The 13,646-nt window shown below is 32.0% G+C and overlaps 1 protein-coding gene across 6 annotated transcripts in view; it reads left to right on the top strand.

Annotated features, from left to right (window-relative positions):
• The window catches only part of Wdr7 (WD repeat domain 7), a 327,637-nt gene that overhangs the window by 107,846 nt on the left and 206,145 nt on the right, over positions 1-13,646 (top strand). For 4 of the 6 annotated variants that reach the window (XM_040272677.2, XM_005323039.3, XM_021724980.3 and 1 more), the window contains 2 exons: positions 9,118-9,216; positions 11,670-11,788. The exons of 1 other annotated variant lie outside the window; for it this stretch is intronic. In XM_040272677.2, the coding sequence (XP_040128611.1) occupies positions 9,118-9,216; positions 11,670-11,788 (218 nt within the window). The remainder of the gene's footprint in view (positions 1-9,117; positions 9,217-11,669; positions 11,789-13,646) is intronic. One more of the 6 variants, XM_021724983.3, reaches the window with a different exon arrangement.

Below are 13,646 nucleotides of genomic sequence, written 5' to 3'. Positions count from 1 at the left end.
GTTGCTTGAAATTGTTTCATAGATCACTGCTCCTCTTTTATTTTGGGGTTCTTTTTCTTCCCTGGGTTTTGGTTTAAATTTGGATGATTTCTGTTGCAGTGTCTTCAATTTCATTAGTCTTTTCTTATTAAACTGCCACTAATCTCATCTCAATACTTTTTCATCTCAGACAGTATGCTATGTATTTCCGGAATTCTGACTTGGGGCTTTTTAAAAGTAGATATAAGTTATGGTTATAATAACTGTTTTAATGGCCTTGTCTCCTAATTCTGATATCTCCTTCAGTTCTGGGGTTTTGATGAATTGTTTTCTTCTTTATGTGCTTCCCTGCCTCTTGGCATGCCTTATAATCCTTGATTAGATAGCAAATGTTTGAATTTTACTAAGTTGGATTCTAGATATTTTTGTTAATCTTTTGAGCTTTTTTTTTTTAAGTTCTGCTTTTATGATTTGTTAGGTAGATTTGGAGCATTGCTCATGTAAGGCAAATTATTTCCTATAATGGAAGCAAGATGTTCCTGAACACTCCTATCAAATGCTCAGTTAGACTGGTGGGAACAGGCTCTGTTTCTGGCCTTTCTCTAGCCCAGAGTAGTCTTCTTCCACACAGTTCTGATTGGTACTCTTGCTGAGCAATCCAAGGGGCTTCAGTCTTTTTGGTTCTCTTTTCTCTGTCCTGTGAGTCATAGCTGCCCTGGTTTCCTGAAATTCTGAGCTTTGTCTACTCAACTCAGGGAGACTGCTTCACTTCTCCTCAGTTCCTCTCCCTGTACCTTGCTGTTAAATCTCTCTCAAGGCTATAAGCTAGACCTATCATAGAGCACACTTGGTCTCCCATGTCTCATCCCTTTATTGCTTTCTTTCTTTCTTTTTTTTTTTAAGATGGGTTGTTCTTACTCCATTTTATTCACAAGTACAAGTGTCTCTTCCTTCATTTGAAAATGGACTTCATACGCTTTTTTGTGGGGAGGAGGTTGGGAATTGAACCCAGGGGTGCTTAACCACTGAGCTCTTTTTTTTTTTTTTTAAATTTAGAGACAGGGTCTCATTAAGTTGTTGAGGCTGGATTTGAACTTGTGATCCTCCTGCCTTACCCTCCTAAGCCACTGGGATTATAGGTGTGCACCACAATACGAGGCAGTGCTTCATGTACTTTATTTAATAAAATTCTTTATGTTTCTCCAAGTTTTCATGTTTTTAGAGCATTGTTATATGGAGAAATGAAAATAGGCTTTGATTCAGGCACAACCAGCATTTTAAAATTCCAGATATTTTGCATTTTCTCCAAGAGTATCTATGTATTTTTCTGAATTCACTTACAGTATCTTCCATGGATAGATTAAGCATATTGGGTAGCACATGTTTTCCTTCATTTCGTTTAGAGATGTTTTAATGATCCTGTTGATATTTTGTTGTTGCTGTTGTGGTCGTCATCATCAACATCATCATCATCATCATCATCTTCATCATCTTTGTCATCATTCTTAGCAGTTGATTCTTCTTGAATTATATCTCCCTGTGTATAGTAGAGAGAAGCATTCAGTATAATTTGTGACATGGCTGTAGTGCATTGTGTATCTACCACAATAATAGTGTTGGACTTGTTCACATGCTGCAGACTGAAGATTTAAAGTGACATGTTCTAATGTTGCTCCTCTCAGAAAAGCATTGAGTGTAGAGAGCAATAAACAGGCACTGAAAATTGAGTCTATTTCTAAAGCATCTATTTTAATCAATGAATTTAAAAATTTCCATTTGTTAAACACATAATGTTTGTCTTTTAAAGTCAGTGAAAGTCAGCAGTCTCTATTGAGAAAGCTACATAATAAAATACTTCAGGATGGCATTATGAAACTTACTTTTTATTTTAATATTGACATGAATATTAGTGTCATTATTTCTTCAACAAATATTTGACAAGCACTTTTTATCTCCTAACAACTCGTTTTGCTAGTTTAGAAAGATTAGTCTGTATGCTATCTTGAATAGTTTCTATATGTCTAGTAGATAACACAAGAACATAAATAACCAATATAGGGTAGGAAGTGGGAAGAGAACATACAAGGGACTCTTGAGTTCTCAAAGTCGAGCAGGGCATTATATATTCTTACTTTTACTCTAACTTTTATTTTCTTGGTTTTCTTTTCCTGATTGTTCTACAGTGCACAATGATTGATAATTTATTTTTAAGTTGGATTACAAACACAAATATGCTTAATTTTTTAACAAATTATAATTTATATATTGGCTAATATTGTTCAGCTGCAAATAACCTACATAAAGTAAAGACTGGCTGGGGATAGAACTTTTCATTGAAATTCATGTTTGATAATAAAGATATGATAGATAGCTATATAATATTTCATAAACAATTCATTGAAAAATAATTTCTTTATTAGAGTTTTATTTTGTCTGATAGTAGATTCATTAACTCAGTGTTTATCTGCAAATAACATTTACTGAGAACTGTCCATTTTTTGATATAATATTTACTTATTAGATACTCTTCTGCAAATTATGAAATACACTACTTGAGAAAGGAATGAGAGATTTCAGTCAACCAAATTTCTGTTTACAGTGATACAGTGCTAAATCTATGTTTGGCTTAAGGCACTTGTTGTACATTCTGGCCTACAGTATTTCTATTCACGACTCTCGTAGCAAAAACCTGTGGTCTGCATCTCTGGTGCATCTCTGAATTTTATCTGTATGTTTAGTTGATGCCTCCCTACCCTGGAAAGATGCACAAGAAGGTCAGGCAACTCTAAGATTTAAGGTTATATTGCATTCTTTGCAATTTTGTTTTTCAGATATGGGTCAACATTGGTTGTCTAACCTGAGAGGTAAGAAGTTGTCACTGTTAAATTATCTCAGGAAACATTAATAAATTAACCAGTAGTGTAGCAATATCCTTCCTTTTCCAAGATCTGTGGCATAAAAACTGAACTTAACCTGGAGTACATATTTCAAGTCAATAAATGGATCTGAGAATCCCTTAAAACTCAGTGTGTTTGAACTTAAATGCCTTTCTTTTTTTAACTGGCTAATAACTTTGATCTGCTTGGGAGCTGGAATGGCAGGGACATTTTCTTCCATTTTGTTTACTGATTTATTGTAAGTGCTTGGAACAGTGACTGATTCATAGAGGGAGTATATTAAATATCTCTGGAATGAATGAACATATAAATACCTTTCCTTTATTTTTCTAGGGTCAGTATGTCAATAACTCTGTGCAGAGGCTGAAGGGTTGACAAAATAAATTCCTCCCCTCAAGGAGTTTATGTCTATTGGAGAAATACAAGGAGTGCAGTTTGTGATAATATTTTAATTGGTTACTAATTTGCCTTTCTCTTAGGCTCAGTGCTTTGAGGGCAGAAGCTTTGTCTAATCTTCGTGTGTTTTTATATGCTTAGCTCAGTACCTGGTCCATAGTAATAAGCACTTAATTAGTGTCAGTTAAGTGAGATAGGACATGTTGACAGCTTTCCCGTAGCTAGTTTGTTATTGTTTATGATGTTATAAGTTTACTTCTTACTTCTTAGAGAAGCCATTTATTTATTCTGGATATTAGTAATGACAGAAATCTTTATGAGATTTTTTTTTGAAAAAAAAATTTTGTTTTGTTGACTTGTTAGCTGTAGTTACAGGCCAAGGAAAATTACTGTCACATTTAGACTTATTCTAATTCTAACATAATCCAGGTGGTGATCTAGAAGTTAAATAGTGTTACTGAATTTTTTAAACATTGTGGGCACTTTCATGTGTTGCCTTGATGTGTGTTTGTCAGAATGCCACCTTGGGCAGGGCCCTTATCCTTGCTATTGTCTAGAAGTTTACTCCACTCTATTTCTTGTTATTTGTAGTCTTGTTTTCAGTGTTTTAAGGATGTCCTTTTTATTACTAAACCCATCACTTAAGTAAGGTTTTCATGCATATTTGTTTGTATAGCACCATGATGAATAGTGTGAATAAATTTATAATACGAATAAATGATTTACTTAGTACATATCATGCACTTTCCTCTACACTTTTCATTCATTCCTCATATCAACTGGCCATAACAATTATGGCCATAATTTCTAAGAACATCATAATGACTTTTTAATTTTATTTTTCAAATTTTTTAATTAATTTATTTTTTATTTATATATGACAGCGGAATGCATTACAATTCTTATTACACATTTAGAGCACAATTTTTCATATCTCTGGTTGTATACACAGTATATTCACACCAATTTGTGTCTTCATACCTGTACTTTGTATAATAATGATCATCACATTCCACCATCATTAATAACTCCATGCCCCCTCCCTTCCCTCCCACCATTTTTCCCTATCTAGAGTTTGTCTATTTCTCCCATGCTTCCGCTCCCTATCCCACTATGAATTAGCCTCCCTATATTGAAGAAAACATTCGGCATTTGGTTTTTTGGAATTGGCTTACTCTACTTACCTTTATCTTCTCTAACTACATCCATTTACCTGCAAATGCCATGATTTTATTCTCTTTTATTGCTGAGTAATATTCCATTGAGTATATATGCCACATTTTTTAATCCATTCATCTACTGAAGGCATCTAGGTTGGTTCCACAGTCTAGCTATTGTGAATTGTGCTGCTATAAACATTGATGTTGGCTGTGTACTTTTTTTATATATTTTTTTTCAATTGTAGTTGTTTTATTTATTTATTTTTTATGTAGTGCTGAGGATCGAACCCAGGGCCTTTCATGTGCTAGGCGAGCGCTCTACCATTGAGCCACAACCCCAGCCCCATAATGACTTCTTAACACAGGGATTTATTTATTATATGGAGAGTGTCCAAAAATACCAGATAGCTTTCATAAAACTCCAACTTAGTGTAAATAATATATTTGAAATTGTAATATCTGCTGATATATTTGCTTTTGTCTTTAGTCTCCAAATACATCTTATTTTTGATCATATTATATGATATTTATTTTTGCTATGTAGTTTCTTGTACCATTTCTACCCACCATAATAGTTTTATTAGTTATAATTCAGAAATAAACATGTTATTGGACTTTATAACAGTAACTGAAAGCTAGTGAGAGGATAATGAAGTAGTTCTTTAACAATGAACCAAAATTTTGCATGCAAACTACCAATCAAATAAAAAAGCAGACCATTTTCAGGCATTTATGGTGTCAAACAGTTACTATATTGTGTATCTTTTCTGAGCAAGATATTAAAAAATATGCTTCATTCAATTAAAAGTGTAAAATAATTAAAAAAATAAGAGAACACTGAAGGAGAATTTGCAGGATTATAGTGAAGGGAGGTCTCAGGATGGCAGACTTGCAGCAGAGATGTAAGAGTAGAAAAGAGATGGTTGGTGGAAAAATGAAACTGATCTGTGAAAAATCATTGAGAGCTTTCAAAAAGCATAAAAGATAAAGGAATAGGTACGTATAAAAGAATGGAAATGGAAAAAAGGTAATTTTTAAGTTACTAATTTTTAAATAGCAGGTTCCCAGCAAAGGAAGTGTGATGTTAATAAGCTTCTTGGATCAACATTGAACAATATTTCTATGGAAATAATGTGAACACTTAACATTTATAAAACCTCAAAGTATGATGTAATTATTTTAGAAAGTTGGGGATAAAGAAAGGGAAATTTATTAGGGAATGTGGCTTGTCAGAGTGAAAACAGCATCTTCTACAATATTGATAGAGAGCAGTAGCTGGTATTGGTGAATCACGAAATTACAATTAGCAGATTATTTAGTGATACAGAAGTGAATGCTGGATGAAATGCTTAAAAGGTTTGAAAGTAGTTGCTTTTCAGGAACTATACTTTGGTTTGGCATGGGTTAAGGGAATCTTCCATCTTTTAAGATGAACTTTTCTATATGTTTGACTTAACTAACTGCTTTATTATTATCCTTCATATTGAAGGAGCTGCTTTTTCTATCTTATTAAAATATGCTGAACTGCAGTGCAGTTGCCTTCTATTTTTTTTTTTAAGAGGAGAAAGATAGTTTATTTACCTAGATACTTGGCATATTTGTTGCTTTTTATTCATTCTTGAAGTTTGAAGTTTCTCTCCAGTATCATTTCTTTTTTGCAGTTGACTGCTTGTGTAATAATTATTCAGGTATATCTCATCAGGCCTACTTGACACATTAATCTAAGGAGCTTATTTCAGCAGAGAAGTAGGACTCCATAGGAAGGCACTTTTACATCTACCTGAATCCAGTGTTATGATACTAAAGGGTAGCGTTGTAGACCTGTCCCAAGACACAGTCTTTATGGTTACTACACATGTATTCAGACACACACACAGTCGGAGGCTTCCATTTTTAGAAAGAAACTTTTGGATCATAATTATGAATATTGCTAACTTTCTGATTATGATAATAGATTTATTTGGTATAGCTTTTTGTTATCTAATTGTCATTAGTAAATATCATTTAAAAGATATTTTACCCTCTACCTAAGACATAAAAGAGTAGACCCGAAGGAGGCTTGTAAAAAGGCAGATGTTGCCCTGTACTAGATGCCAGACCTAGTGCTGAATGCCTTTATGTTCTAGTATATAGTGATTGGCTCTACAAAGTTGCCTAATTTCTAAGTGTTTCATGTTTCCTCTTCCTTTTCATGACCCTCCTCCTCTTCCTCCTCTCCCCCACTCATACCACACAAGTATTATTGCCTTATAACACCTTTGTTAAGGTGATTCATCATTTAATATTTTTATTCATTTTTTTAGTGTTACACTTTGAAAAACTTCCTTTCTTTAAGCATTGCATTTTTGTTTTCTGTATTTTTTAGATTTTTTTCTTCTGAAAAATGCAAGGGCTATTTGTGTTTATATACTGGAAGGCTAATAAGATTTAGACCAATAAGTAAAGAGCACTCATCACTCACAATATGTTAACTGTCACACACACACACACACTCTCTCTCTCTCTCTCTCTCTCTCTCTCTCTCACACACACACACACACACAATATTGTAATGAGAGTAGAGAAAAATGGAGATAAGGATCACTCAAATGAAGACTGAAATGCACCTGTTTAAAAATAAAAAGCATGGATATTATAATGTGAGGTCATAGATATGTGCTATTTAAAGGGAAGCCAGAGCAGGCAGATATTTGTCTGTCTGTATGTATGTCTATCTATCTACCTATCTGTCTATCTATTTAGATATAGAATAGAAATACACCACACAAGTTTTTTTTTTTTCCCATCTATCTTTTCATGTAAGAGTAAGTAGTTGAATAGGCTCTTAGCTGCTAAATTACTTTCTTAAAGCACATTTCTGGTCATACAATAGAATTGTGCCTTTTTTGTCTCCATTTTAAACCTGTGCTAAACCTGTTTTTCCTTGTTTTGCTAATCCTTAGTAAGAGAAGCCAATTGTTAGATGACATTACAGCTTTTCTGTTTTAAGAAATCAAATGATTGATTATGTTTTATGGTATAAATCTTCAGTATTCAGTGCCACATATAACTTCAGATTTATTACTTTTCATTAAATAGGGAGCATTGTATTTTAGGAAGTAGTATTTTTTTTCCTCCTAATTTCTGTTGCTGATTTTTCTATGTAAGTACAGTTGTAAAAGCTGTAATGGAGTTTAATTTCTCAATTGATTGTGAAAGTAATTCTAAATTCTGCATTCCAGTTGTGAGGTGGTATGAATACATTTTTTTTAATAATAGTGATGCAAGAGATTTTTAAAGATTTTAAAGGTGAATATTTTGTAGGTCATAGAACTAAAATTATAATTAAATATGCTGATAAATAATTATGCAATGGAATAGAGAAATATTTGTGATTTATTTGCAAGATTATAAAGAAGTTCTTAGATCTTATGACACATGGTTGAAAGCAACTGTTAAGTTTAACATTATAAAATAATCATAATTTTATAAGGAACAAAAACTAAGTCTGTCATAATAAAAAAGAATCAGTTTCCCAGATAAAATCTTACGTGTGCATAAGGTGCTGCTAAGGGTGTATGGAGTTAAGTTTCCCTCCTTTGTTACTGTTCACAGACTTCTTTTAGTTCTACTGTTTACCTCACACGTGCCTGATTGACATTATGATGCATTCGTGTGGAAATTATGAAAAAGTTGTTTTCATGCAGCTGTCCTATTGTCACAAAAGAACTTCACCGCATGAAAAGCAAACATATCATTCAGCAGACAATGCTTAATCTGTTCAGGAGCCCAAACCTATTGCTGTTCAATGACAGAAGAAAGGAGAGGGATTAATTTGAAGATGCTTGTGCATGACATATGGTAATTTCTCCATAGGAAGGAAGTGTCAAATGGTGACCTCTAAATCTTAACATTGACCTCCAGTTGTAGAATGTGTGTGCCATGTGGTCCTCTTGCTTTTTCATATGATAATTTAAGCTGAAACATTTTCCTGGCAACGTAACTTTTTTTTTTTTTTGAGGGGGATGGGTTTGGTTCATCTAATTCTATAAGAATGATAAGTTCACAAGTATTATTTTTGTTGTGTTTATTTTATCATAAAAATTTTAAAACTCCAGTTAGTGAAACTATAATAAAATTCTTTTAATGAGTAAACATAATAATGCAGTATGTATATTTTTATGGTATATGGTAAATCAAGTTTTTATACAATGAGTAGGAAATTGAGATGAAATCATTGAGTATTGGTTTGAGATATTTAAAAATAATTCACACAAATATTAAGAATAAACTAGAGAAATGTTATTGACAATGTGAAGATTAACATAAACTTTCTGATTATGTGATACATTTCAAAAAGTATACTTTTTTGTTAAATCTTAATATGTTGTCGTTTTTTTGTTATAACCTTCATTGTGTCAGAGCTGTGTGTTGCAATATTTGATATACCATTTGTCTATAATATTAAACATTTTGACTTTAAGAGGAAGTTTAGCTACACTATGATTGCTATTCGATAAAATATATCATTCCCCTGCTATAATCTTTTATGATCATGCTCTTCTGATTAAAACATCATTTTTCAGTTTTATCTTCATTATATTTTGGCAACTTTGTTTCTCATTCTTCACTAATATTGAGCTTTTTTTCAGAAACTGCTGTACCTCAATTCTCTCCTCTTTATTTCTTCTATTTTCCTCTGCAAGTTGCTGCACCTGTCGTTTCCGCTCGGTCTGACGCTGATCACTCTGGCTCTGACTCTGCTTCTACTCCTGCTTTACATACCTGTTTCTTAGTAAATGAAGGTATTCTCTCTCAACTTTCTAACAACTTTCATTCAATCTATGCTTTATCCTAATAGACATGTTCCTTTTATCTAATTTATACATTCATCTGCTTTGTTATGTATGAAATCCCAAAGTTCCCATTTTATAACTTTATTTGCTAATGTCAATAAGAGCTAGTTATAAAAATGTTATGTTACTCCTGGCTGTCATAAACCATGTTACGTATTATCTACAATGCTGCTAGAGGAGTGGAGAGTTCCTACTTTTGATGTGAATTTAATGTTAAAAGGTGAATTCATTTTTATAGTGGTATTTGCCATGTTATCTCAAGTATTAGTGCTAATGAATTTGTTTCCCAAGTATCATTAGTCTGTGACAGATATACTTTGCTATCTTTACTCAACTGTATGTTCTGGTGAGAGGGGGATGTGATGGAGTCTCCCAATTTACATTCTAATTTGAAAATTCTTCAGATTGATTATAGATTGCTGGGAGTTCACCTATTTTATCACTATTTTTGCTTCAGGTTATGGCAAACATTCATAATTTAAGGCTATAAATTTAATTGGGTCACTGTATTATTCCTTTCTAGTGGCATAATGGAAAGAAATTTTGGAACTCTAAAAATGTGAATGGAATCTGCAAACCTTCGTTCCCCAAGACACATCTAGTATTATTTATAATGCCTGGCAAGTTAATGGAACTCATGAGTTCTGTATTGTATTCAGTGTCTGTTGGGGTCTCATTCTTTATCAGATTGTATAATACAAAAAAAATTCAGAAAATCTAAAATATAATCCGGAATGATTCTGATTCTAAACAGTTATATCACAAGCCCATTTGAATGGAAGGAATGTTGCAGTACCTGTGAAATACAGAGCCCTTGTTGCAAGTAGCTCTCCTTTGGAAACAGAATATGGGCACTTAACAGTGTAATTTCACTTTTTGTTTTTGATTTCCCTATCATAAAACTATATGAAGCTTTGTGTCTTAGGACTGAGTTTTAGTAAAAATAATTAGGGTTATATTTACTAACCTATTCTGAAAAACATTTATTTGTTAATTCTAAAATGATCTGTTAGACTTTTGGGCCTTGGTGAGAATCATGATATTAAAAATGAGCTCATCAATACGTCTATGAAACATACTAATATGAAACATTAAAATAATTCAATAAATTAATAAGTAGTAATATAGGTATGTATATATACATATACACACATATTCCTGTGTTGTAAAATAAATTATTATCCAAAATTCATAGGCCTATTACTTAAATTAATGTCATTATGTATTTTCTATCAGTTGATGAGAATTTCCTCACTGAAAGGCTAAATCTTTAAATAGATAACTTGTCTATCTCTCTTTATCTTTCTCTCTCTTATTTGAATAATCCCAGTGATCATTTTGAGATTTATAGGAAAATATTTGTCATTATTTTAAAGACAACAGTTTGGATTATTTCAACACATTGATTTGCTAAAATTCTTTGTTCATGGATAACTCACAATGTGAGTTATAATTAATCCATTCTTTATTATTTGTCTTTAGATGTTATCATTATCAGGAAATAATGATAATTGTTGTGGATTAATAATGGCCTCCTACATAATTTTGGAAGAATGAGGCACTTATTGTATGTACAAAGATATTATAGACATTTTAAAAATAGATAAAAATAATTGAGAACATTTGTATACTAGGACTTTAAAATAGTGTGGTATATATAGTGTTTGATAAAATCAGATTCTATATCGTCAATTAGAATTTTGGAAAATATAACTTTTATTCCTATAGCCAGAGTTAATGATGTTTAAGACTTTGTACGTTTTGGATTGTCAGATTTTTATTTTGTGGAATTTCTGAATTCATTTTTCCTCTCAAAATTGGCATTACGTTGCTTATTTCAGTTATGATTGTGATTAAATATCTGATCCATTTTGTAAGGAGTGGGATCAATAACTACCTTAATTAAAGGCCCTCAGACAGGGAAGGGAAGACATCTTTCTTGGCTGACACAATGGCAGCACAGATGGCCATGCCCTAAGTGACATAAACCTGTCCTTGGAAATCTTCGATGCCCTTTTAACTGACAACAGTTTCACATATAGCTCTTATATGTATTTATTTGTGTCATTTTCCATCCATTAATATATGTTTTATTTTAGAAAATCTGTTTAGAAATGTGTTTTTTTTTTCTTGTGAATCTGGCTATACTTTTTGAGGAAATTTATTTTTATTTGTTTTAAGATGCTGAGAGTTACAAGAGCCAAGTATATGATTTAGGTATAAAATCCATTTGGTATCATTCTTTGTATAAAAACATCTAATATTAAATTTAAATCATTTATAATATAACTTAAGGGGGACTACCTGTTGTTTTGTTTTTGATATATGTATATAAAGAAAAACTTTTGACTTTGAGAATTCCAAAATGTTTAAAGTATTTGTAACATGTCACATTTTAACAGGATGGAGTCAGTTAGCTGCTATGCATTGTGTTATGCTGCCAGACCTGCTGGGATTGGATAAGTTTAGGCCTCCACTTCTAGAGATGCTGGCTCGAAGATGGCAGGATCGTTGCTTGGAGGTAATGTTGAGGGGATAAGAATAGAAAACCAAGATATTAAAAAGGCTTGATCAAATGTAAATTCAAAACAAATAAATGGTTGATATTTATCTCATTTATCTTATTACCTGTTTATTATGTGATAGAAAATCTGGACTCAGAATTTCCATATTTTTTGTCTTACTTCATAGACTAAAGTGTAATGTTATAGCTTGTTTGTTCATTTGCTAATTTTTTTTATTTGTAGATGGGCACAATGCCTTTATTTTATTTATTTATTTTTATGTGGTTCTGAGGATCAAACCCAGTGCCTCACACGTACTAGACAAGTGCTCTACCAACTGAGCTACAACCCCAGCCTGTTCATTTGCTTCTTTTTGTAATTTTGTGATTATTTGATAAAAAGTTTCATAGCCTTTATAGAATTGTTTCTTAAGTATTAGTTTTTATTATAGATCATGCACACATGTACACAAATAAATACATATAACCACCTCCCCCAAGATCACACATTCAGTATAATCATGTCAATCAAATTTCATTTGAATAGCTGTGGTCCAGTGGAAGATACCATGTATAGTAAAATAAGAAGGTCTTTAAAATTAGAAGAGGGGTGGGTTTGAATATTATTTCCAATAAATATTAACTTTGTGGTCCCAGACAATTTACTTTACCCTATTTGAAGCTAGTTTGTAAGGTGGGGATAAGAATGTAGCCCTCATGGGTTTGCTATCAGGATCAAATAAGGTAATGCAAGTAAAATGGTAAGAGCTGGACACATGGTAGGATCTCAGTAAATGGTAGCCATTATTTTGTGTTACTTGACTTACTCATTATTGGATATTACTTGGAGTATAATATCACCAGAAACTTGGAAATGTTTTGTAGAAATTTTCCTTACTATGCCACTTGACTTATATAGCTCTAGCAGTTTATATCATTCAAGATTTTTAATTTTCCCAATATAATTATGGTCATTCATTGCATAATAATGGGGATATATTCTGACAAGTGTGTCACTAGGTGATTTTGTCCTTGTGTGAACATCTTAAGATATGATGTAGACTAAGATGTCTATGTTGTCAGTAGATATAGCCTTATGGGCCACTGTCTTTATGGCCTATGGTCTTTTGTTGTCTGAAATGTCACTGTGCAGTGAATGAGTATAAAATATTTTCGATTCCTAAACCACATACTAAAATTTTCATAGGTTTGGAATTCCCTTCAAAAGCTAATTATACTTAAAAACAACTTTTTTTGCTCAAACCCTTATTTAGATGCTGCTATCATTCTTTCAAAATTAAATAGTTAATATATCACCTAATAATTGATTAGCTTCTTTGACCTTATACCAAAGAAGCAAAAGTAAACTAAATTAAAACTAAAAGCTGTATACTACAATGAAAGAGAAATGATATGATTTGAAAACTGCATTTTCAGTTCCATCTTTAGAACTTACAGAGGTTATGTTCTTACATAGGAATGTATTGGACTATGTTATTCATGACTTAGGTAAATGTGAATCATGTGGGCTTGTACATGTTTGTATCAATAGCCTCTATTTAATATATATGGTATAAAGACATTAACTAGATAGCATTAAATTTCTTCAGGCTATGAGAGAAATTTAATGGTTTTAATTGTGACTTTTAATAATATTTATATGAAAATGTAGAATTTGAAAATGCTAGATGAGAATGCAAGAACGTTTTAGAAAATGAATATTTTAAACTCAAAGCCTGATTAAATAAATATACTACAATATATTTTAGTCAAATTATTAATTACACTGTCATACAATTTATTGCACTTTAGATAGCTAATTCATTATTTGATTAGTTGTTTTTCTCATGTAAATAAATGTGATTTCTTGTTTATA

The sequence above is a fragment of the Ictidomys tridecemlineatus genome, chromosome 13 (genome assembly GCF_052094955.1).
Source record: "Ictidomys tridecemlineatus isolate mIctTri1 chromosome 13, mIctTri1.hap1, whole genome shotgun sequence".
Taxonomy (NCBI): domain Eukaryota; kingdom Metazoa; phylum Chordata; class Mammalia; order Rodentia; family Sciuridae; genus Ictidomys; species Ictidomys tridecemlineatus.
Note: the sequence above shows the minus strand (reverse complement) of the source record. Positions and strands in the feature narration are given on the sequence as shown.